General features: G+C 46.7%; 1 protein-coding gene across 1 annotated transcript; it reads right to left on the reverse strand.

Moving 5' to 3' along the window:
* Positions 1–7945: 7945 nt before the first annotated feature.
* On the reverse strand, positions 7946–9136 carry socs4 (suppressor of cytokine signaling 4). The gene has a single exon (XM_061068848.1). The coding sequence runs from the start codon at positions 9134–9136 to the stop codon at positions 7946–7948; it is 1191 nt and encodes a 396-aa protein (XP_060924831.1).
* Between the last annotated feature and the right edge of the window lie 211 nt (positions 9137–9347).

The following is a 9347-nucleotide window of genomic DNA, read 5'->3' on the forward strand; positions in this document are numbered from 1 at the left end:
TTCTGGAAGATCACACACTCTCTTCTGAAGATCTCAGTACAAACTCCTGAGTACACCGAGGCCTCTGTGACATTAAGACCACACTGCTCCAGGTCTTCTTGGTAGAACATGATGTTTCCTTCCTCCAGATGTTTAAGTGCCAGCCTCCCCAGCTTCAGGAGAACGTCCCTGTCAGCCTCCGTCAGCTGCTGTGGACTCGTCTCATGTCCCTCACCGTACTTGTTGTTCTTCCTCTTTGTCTGAACCAGCAGGAAGTGTGAGTACAGTTCAGTCAGGGTCTTGGGCAGCTCTCCTCTCTGGTCTGTGGTCAACATGTGCTCCAGAACAGTAACACTGATCCAGCAGAAGACTGGGATTTGACACATGATGTGGAGGCTCCTGGACGTCTTGATGTGTGAGATGATTCTGCTGCACAGCTCTTCATCACTGAATCTCCTCCTGAAGTACTCTGGGCGTCAGTGAAGCCTCGTACTTCTGTGACCCTGTCAACACATGCAGGAGGGATCTGATTGGCCGCCGCAGGTCTGGAGGTTATCCAGACGAGAGCCGAGGGAAGCAGATTCCCCCGGATGAGGTTTGTCAGCAGCACGTTGACTGATGACCTCTGTGTGACCTCAGACACTAGCTCCCTGTGGTTGAAGTCCAGAGAAGGTCTGCTTTCGTCCAGGCCGTCAAAGATGAACAAAGGTTTACAGACAGCAAGCGTCTCTGCCGTGAGCTTCTGTAACGCTGGATGGAAAACACGGAGCAGCGTGAGGAGACTGTGCTGCTGGTCCTTCACCAGGTTCAGCTCCCTGAACGAAAGCACAGTCAGCAGACCCACATCCTGGTTTTCTAAACCCTCTGCCCAGTCCAGAGTGAACTTCTGCACCGAGAAGGTTTTTCCAACACCAGCGACGCCGTTGGTCAGGACGACTCTGATGCTGCTCTGCTGGTCAGTGGAGGCTTTAAAGATGTCGTGGCACCTGATGGGAGTGTCGTGGAGGATCTTCATCTTGGAAGCAGTCTCAAGCTGCCTCACCTCATGTTGAGTATTAACCTCTTCACTCTGTCCCTCTGTGATGTAGAGCTCAGTGTAGATCCTGTTGAGGAGGGTTCTATTTCCTGTTTCATCAGTTCCTTCAGTCACATGTTCACATCTCCTCCTCAGACTGAGCTGATGTTCATCTAAAACCTCCTGCAGACCACGATCTGCTGAAAGACAAGAAACAATGTCAGAGACAGAGAATCTGAGAATCTGCTGATTGTTTTCATCAGATACAGAAAAACGACAGAAAATAAAAGCTTTTTAACTTTGTGCTTTTAACGATGTTAAATGTTGATGCTGTACGAAGGAACAAAATAAAACCACATGTGCTGTTGTCAGAAGTGAAGACATCAGCAGACACATGTACAGTGCTGCTCTGACCGTCTGTCTGACCTCCAGCTCCTCTTCTGGATCTTTGTCCACACTCGGGACAGGAGGAGTCTCCTGAAGAACCAGACTGGTCCCAGAATGAGGTGATGCACTGTCTGCAGAACCAGTGTCCACAGCTGGTGGAGACTGGATCCTTCAGGACGTCCTGACACGAAGCACAGCAGGACGACTGCTCCTCCTCAGGAACATGACTCCTCCTCTCCCTGTGAAGACATTTCCTGATAACTCACATGCAACAGTTACAGGTTGTCATTTTGTCATGATTGATTGACAGCTTCAAGTCTGACTGCAGTTAAGCTTCTGAAGTCACAAACACACTGGAGTCCGTTAAAGATCCTCAAAGAGAAACCTGGGAGAAGTTATTATGGTCACTGGGATTCACGGTTGTGTCTTTAGATGAGTGGATGGTGCAACTTGCTTCTCTGTCAGACCTCGATGCCGAATGACTCCACGTGATTTACATTGCTAACCTCCACAGAGGATGATGAGTGTGACCCCTGGGTTCTAATGAGCGAATGTTCTTCACCTGGTTTAAGAGTTCCTGTTACAAGCAGTGATGTCAACAAAATAAACAGAGAGCAGTTTGGAGGTTGATGGGGTTTGTGGTCTGTTACTTTATGTGTGAGGTGGAAATATAGCAACATTAGTCACGGATTCACCCTCTTATTAATATTGTTATTTCTATCATCATAGTTTCGCATATACTAATCCATTTTGTCATTTCAGAACTCAGCCACTCCCCTCCTGCTCTGCACTTCCTCGTTCCTCAGATCCCTTTACCGGCCCCACCCACAGACACAGCTGTCTTCCATCAACTCATTAGTCTCCCCAGTATATCTGCCTGCCTTTCCTCTTTGTCCTCTATCAGATCGTTGAGTGTGTTCGTGCCTGACCTTCCAGCGTTTTCCCTCCTGACTCATCTCCTGCCTGATCCCCATCGGGACCTGCCTGCTCTTTCCCTGGACTTCCCTTTTGCCTGCTCTTTGTCGGATTTGTTTGTATCGCCTGGCTCCTGACCCCTGCTACGTTTAATAAATCAAGAACTTTGCTGATTCCCACTCTGCTTCAGTGTCGTTGCATTTGGTTTCACGCCTGCCATTCTGCCAGTCCCTGACAATTACTGTGTTTAAAACTAAAACACAGTAATGTTGATGTTGCCTAAGACTCCTGAGATATTCTATTTTTACACCTGTGTCACTAAAGACAGTTTGCAGGTTCACATGTTTGTAGCGGGTCTCTTACTTTGTGTGTGAGGGTCCAGGTTCTTTCCTGAAGTTGTCATGATGACCCATGGACTGGTCACTCTTCAGAGACACACAGCTGAACCCTGGAGACTCTGCTCTCAGTCTCTGGTCCTGACCTCTGCAAACACAAACATGTTTTTATTCAGAACACATCATTCACTGGTTCATTCTCTGAGGATTCAGTTTGGAGCTTCACATGTTTGTAGCAGGTCTCTTACTCTGTGTGTGAGGGTCCAGGTTCATTACTGAAGTTGTCATGATGACCCATGGACTGGTCACTCTTCAGAGACACACAGCTGAACCCTGGAGACTCTGCTCTCAGTCTGTGGTCCTGGCCTCTGCAAACACAAACATTTGTATTCAGAACACATCATTCACTTGTTCATTCTCTGAGGATTCAGTTTGGAGCTTCACATGTTTGTAGCAGGTCTCTTACTTTGTGTGTGAGGGTCCAGGTTCATTACTGAAGTTGTCATGATGACCCATGGACTGGTCACTCTTCAGAGACACACAGCTGAACCCTGGAGACTCTACTCTGTCCTCCTCTTCCTCCTCATAACCACTCATCTTCAGTCTGAGAGGAAAAACACTGTGAGCTCAAACACACACAATGAAGCCAGGTACATAAACTCAGTGTTTCTTCAAAGTCAACCCTCCTACACGGTTTCCCTGTTGTCACGGTAACCTGAGACAGGTGTAGGTTTAATGTGTTGGACTCTGCCAATCACAGCGTTGAGTCAAACTGTTGATTTACTGACAGAAGTTCATCCTGAATCTTCTTCTCTCTAAAGTCCACGAGTAGAAAACTGACTCAGAGTCTCTGACAGTAAAATAATATGAATGAATAATATAAATGTTGCTGAACACTCACCAGCCTCAGACTTCACGTCTCCTCCGTCTTCTCCTTGTAGTGAAAACAAAGTCTGAACACCTTCACTTTCACTGGAGACTCCTCCTCTCTGCATTTACGTGTGTGTTTGTGTGTGTGTGTGTCCTATCTGTGCACGTGTTGTGTAGCATGTTTAAACGTGTGTATCATAAACTCAAGAGCGAATCAAACAAAGTGTCCTAACTCAGTGTTTATTGTTAAAGTGTAAAGTGAGAATAGGTCAGAGGAGGAAACACACCGGACTTATATATATCTATCTCTGCTCTGTCCGCCTCTTCCTCCTCATAACCACTCATCTTCAGTCTGAGAGGAAAAACACTGTGAGCTCAAAGGAATCAGGACAAACAAGTCTGTTCGAGAAACACACCCAAAAATACCAAGCAAGGACACACACACACACACACTCAGGTGATTGTAACGTATGAACTCAGTGTTTATTGTTAAAGTGTAAAGTGAGAACAGGTCAGAGGAGGACACACACTGGACTTATCTCTCTCTGTCTCTCTGTCTCTGTCTCTCTCTCTAAGAGAGACGCTTCACCTTAATTCATATTAACAAGTGAACATGTGGATGTTATCAGTGACGTCTTTCCTCCGCTGCGTGTTCTTCTTCAGCTTCATTTGCGAAGTTCAAATAAAATCAGCTCAAATGTCAATGAATTGTCTTGATGGATCATATCTGTGTTTACAGGCTTTTAACTACAAATAACCACAAAGATTTTTATACAAACAGTTACACATGGTTATATATGTGGTACAGATGGTGTTTGCATCTCAATCCTAATTTAGGATGTGATCAAACTTGTCGTGGTCTTTTATCCCAAATATGAGAAGAGCCGGTCTCGGTTTGGTTCAACAATCATTTATTAAGAAGCAATGAAAAGGTATGAAAAGTTACACCAAAGCAATGGGCACCCAACGCACAGCCCCAGCCCTCTAGCAGCAGTCATGAGTCGCATCGAACAGACGGTGTTTGTCATATTTTATAACAAAAGGTAAAACTTGATTGGTCTATAATGAAGGGGAGTCTTCCTTGATGGTGCGCAGGCGTAGTCCCAGCCTCTTGGCACTGGAATCAGGAAGTGACGAGCAGCCGCTCCCACTCAGGCCCCTCCTCTGACAGCCACCGGGCAAAATCCTCACTTCATGACAGCTTTAGTTTTGTGTTTCATAAACAAGCCTTGACTCGGCTGACCCCTTGTGGGTCAGTGTTGTTGTTCATTTGAATAAAGAATATTGTGTTCATGCTCTTTCGGCTGTATGTTCTGTTTGTGTAAACATGTGCATCCTCCAAACAAAACAAACACCTTTCTATCTGCCCTCCTGAAGCTCGGGCAGCTGCTTGAACTCTGTGTGATGTTGACTACAGCTAAGGGAGATATGCTTTAATAAAGAAAAGTTAGGTATGATGATGAAGTACAGTATATCGTATGTCTCAGATTTACGGTCTCCACAACAGGCAGCGGCTCTTATCAGACCTTTTATCAAGACAGGTGTGAGACTGACCAGCGATGTGACGCACACACAAACACACATTGTAACTAAGATTAACACCAAGCAGCAAAGGTTATTATAAGTCCTGTGTGAAAGCCATATATCCGGCCCAAACTGCTCCTGCCCCCACCCGCCTGCATTTGTTTAGAGTTCAGTTCTATTGCCATCTACACAGACACACACACACACACAAACATAGATTTAAAATCCCAACAAACTCTACTGAGAAAAACTACACACCTTTCACTGTAGTGGTTAGTGTAGACATGTTCTAAAGTAAAGGATGATGGCACCAGCAGGTAAAAAACGAAACGTGAGGCGTCCTTTTTCTATCACAAGACAAATTTGTACTGTTTTGTAAAATGGTTTTTGAATTGAACAGAAATAACTCAACTAATGCGGATGAATAAAGCATGTTTCATTATTTAATGAGTTGTGTAACTTCATCATGTTCATGTACTTGCTTTTAATTACATGTTTTATCAACTGGGAAATACTCAGAGCAACAACAGCCACATCAGATTAGTCGCCAGTTTACCAAATTAAATATTTCCTGCTGAATAAAGGAACCGTCAGTGAGAGCATGAAAACGTCAGCGCCTCTGTTTAAACACAGGATGTTTGAAAGATGTCCAGTTATTGTGGGGGGGGGGGCTGTGGGTGTGCTGCTCCTCCTCATTCATCCCTGGTGCTCTGCTCACAGGGACAACCTGATCAATTCCACCTTGTTTCTCAGTGTGATAACCATCTAATGTGTGTAATTGTTTTCCAGAATGTCTCCAGGCTGACACCTCTGTCTCCAGAGATCATCAGCAGACAGGCCACCATCAATATCGGTGAGGAAATCTCTCCTTGGCTTTGATTTTATTTCAATCACACTGTATTCACCAGCTCCCTTCATAAAGGCCGTGTTCGGACTCCCCTCCGTCCAGGGACCATCGGTCACGTGACCCATGGGAAGTCCACAGTGGTGAAGGCCATCTCTGGTGTTCACACTGTCAGGTTCAAGAAGGAGCTGGAGAGGAACATCACCATCAAGTTTGGAAAATGAAAGACTGGCAGCTCAACATTTTCTTACTTTATTATTGAAAAACAAAAAATACATAATCTTCGTCTGATTTAGTTCAAGTTTATTCTAGAAAAATCAATATGTCTGTATAATAAGTAATAATTTAAAGGCTAAAGGAAACTTCAAGGAGAAAAGATGGTATTCAGCTGATACTAACTAATCGTGTTATTTTGCATGTGAGCTTTTCACTGAGACATCACAAAATGTCTGACATGAAAACAACAAATCTTCCCACTGAGCTTTTAGTTGTGAAAATGATCTGAGGGACTGAAAATATGTCTATTTAAGGTTTAACTTTGACTGAACTTTTGAATGTTTGTGTCTTTAAACGATTGTAACATCCGGACTCCGCAGACCAAACCAGATCCAATTCTGCAGATGTGATTGAAAGAGAAACTGTGAAGTTTGATGAAGAGGAAAAGATAAAAAATCTACTCGAGCGCGTTAAAGTAAAATGTTGACATCTGTCTGACAAATATACTTTTTGCTTCGAAAACCCCGGCATGATGAATATTTCATGCGCTCTCTTGTAGACGCCTCGGGGGGAAATTATACATATTAAAATTGTTCACACTCCAGGTTCAACAGACGCTGAATGACACATGAATCAATTTAAAACGGAAATCTGAATTCCTCTCCGGCGATGAGGCTTCTTCATGTCCTTATCTCTGGTGTGCTCCTGCAGAGGCGCTGGCATTTAGAGGTGTCCTTTGCAGAGAGAGCGGGAGGAACTGTTTGCAGCTCGATTCTTCAGAAGCTGAATTTTCCACACTATTAGCCTGTCTGAAGTTCTGCTGCACCATTAAACCCGGAGACAAGAAAACCCCGTGAAACATGCAGAGGCAGTGTAAATGACATTTATTGGTTTTTGCATCAGAGGGGTGAATACAGTATATGCTTGGAGACGAGAGGCCATCACAGTGGTTCAGGTGGTTTTAGGATATAGTGCTTATAGAGAACTGTTCAGTAATCCACAGTTTTTCAATGATAATACTGTAGCAGCACAACTGATATTTGAATGGCAGTTTACAGAGGAGTTATCAGCTGTGACTGAAGCTGTGAAGTGAAAAAGACAAAGTGACCAAACCTCATCGGTGCACCTATGCTGCCATCAAGTGGCTGCTGAGCAGAAGGCAGCCAGTCAGGTGGGCTCCACATGAAGATTAGTGGGTAATGATATTGAATTGATGAGTGTATACGATAGACTACAACACATGATTTATGATATATTGCATATTACTAGATGCAGCTAGAGTCTCTGTTCCTCTAACCCTGGGTTAGTGGTCGTGGTTCAGGACGGTGCCACAGCAAAGCATCACGTGAATTCGGCCTCAGCCAGGGGCCTTGAAAGGTGCAGTTCCTCTAGTGGCCATTGGCCATGAGTACACGTCAAAGGGAAAGTGCTCCAACTCCAATAGAGTCAATATTCCACTGAAAGTGACGATTAAAGTTTAATGTCTTGGCGTTTCTTCTCCACTTAGGGCATTAAGGCAGATTTATAACTGGTGTCTCGTGACCTTGGCTCCAGTTAGTGTCAATATGGTCGTGAGAGGGAAACCTAAATAGGAGGATCAAAGCTTCTTCCCTCAGTACCGAGGGAGGTTGGAGGGGACATCTCGGGCATGTGACAGACAGAAGACAATGAGTTGCTCATGTCTTGATGCAGTAGAAACGTCTTTAAAGCACCAGTTCTGCACCATTTAGATCTAGAAGGTTAGCAACGGCAAAGCTTGTTGGACTTTAATGGCAATATTTTAGCTTTTTGGCCAAAAGGACTTCCCTTTGTCTTGTTCAATCTTTGCCTCCCATGGTCTGACGATACATGTTCTCACCGTCACAAGGCACAGGCCCCCTCACATTTGATGTGGTACTGCCTGAGGTAGTCCCTGAGCTGCGGTGGCAGCGGCAGGCTGTTCACGCCCTGGTATGTGGTGCTGCTGCATATCGCAGCCCTGCACAGGTGCTGCAGGGAGAAAGGAAAAGTCCTCAGCAGCGGCCGGGAAAGCAGCGGCTCAAAGAAGAGGCAGGTGGCCGGGTCGCTGTAGTGACTCAGCAGTCCGGTCACGCTGGGATCCCGGTACATGCACGGGTCGTGCACATCGAAACTGAAACGCTTGCCGTTCTGCTCGATGCGAGCGTGCAGGGAGCGGCTGTAGCGACGGAAGCTGACGGAGAAGAGGAACTCGTCCTGGGCAGAGTCTCGGAGCAGGAAGGTTCCCTCCGGCTGGCCCTCCAGCAGCTCCTCGGCCTCGAAGCGGTTCAACACACCCCAGTAACTGGGGCTGTTGTTGATCTGGAGAAGATCCGGGACCAGGATGTCGTCAGTGCCGCTGCAGCTGCCCTCTGCTCCCCCATTAGGACAAGTAGGGTCCCAGTCCTCCAGACTGGTGCTTCCAGGCCCTGGGGAGCAGCAGATTTCCTCCCAGGAGAGCGGCGTCTGCGGGGGTGAGGTAGAGGAAGATGAGACGAGGGGTTTCAGGGGAGCCTCCATGTCCTTGAGGGAATCGGGTTGGGTGGCGTGATTCTTTATAAGGTGCCAGCATCGGGCCAGTTCAGACTTTGGCGAGAAGGGACACTTGTCCTGCATGAGCTCCGAGACGTGGATCTTGCGTTTGGACCTGAAGAGCACAGAGAAGGGCCGAGAGGAGCCTGGCGGGTGGTGGTGGTGGTGATGGTGGTGATGGTGCGAGCGCAGAGGGAAACACTGGCCCACAGCGTCCTGGAACTTCTGCCGTAGAGAGCGCCGGCTCAAGGCCTTCCGACACGCCACGTCCATGTCAGCAGACGTCAATGCGTCGCCAAGAGCGCTGCAGCTACACTTCCTCTCTCTCCGCCGCCTTGGACAGGAAGTGGACCGCACGCCCAGCTCCTCCGTCCCCTCCGCCTCGAGCCCCCCGGGACTCAACCCACTGCTCCGGGAGCTCCGGGAGCGTTTCTTCGGCCGCCAGATATAACTGTCTGCGCTCCAGCTGCGGAGGCCACACTTGGGACGAGTGTCTGAGGCTCGTGGCTTCTTCTCCGACATGGCTGCTTCCTGTTCGTGCTCTGTGGAAACAGACAGCAGAGGCATAACAGGGTTATAACAGCGTGACTCGTTTCACCAACACATTTCTGAAACAATTATACGTGAAGTTTGTGATGTAGTTTGTTATCATAAAAGCTGCTTTAGATAGAGAACATGATCCCACTAATCACTGACTTCTTTCCTTTTTTCACCGCAAAGTAAATATCCTGTA

The sequence above is a fragment of the Limanda limanda genome, chromosome 3 (assembly GCF_963576545.1).
Source record: "Limanda limanda chromosome 3, fLimLim1.1, whole genome shotgun sequence".
NCBI classification, from domain to species: domain Eukaryota; kingdom Metazoa; phylum Chordata; class Actinopteri; order Pleuronectiformes; family Pleuronectidae; genus Limanda; species Limanda limanda.

What these genes read in the sequence shown, in the direction of transcription:
- socs4 (XM_061068848.1), bottom strand. Translation starts at nt 9,136, where the DNA reads ATGTCGGAGAAGAAGCCACGAGCCTCAGACACTCGTCCCAAGTGTGGC.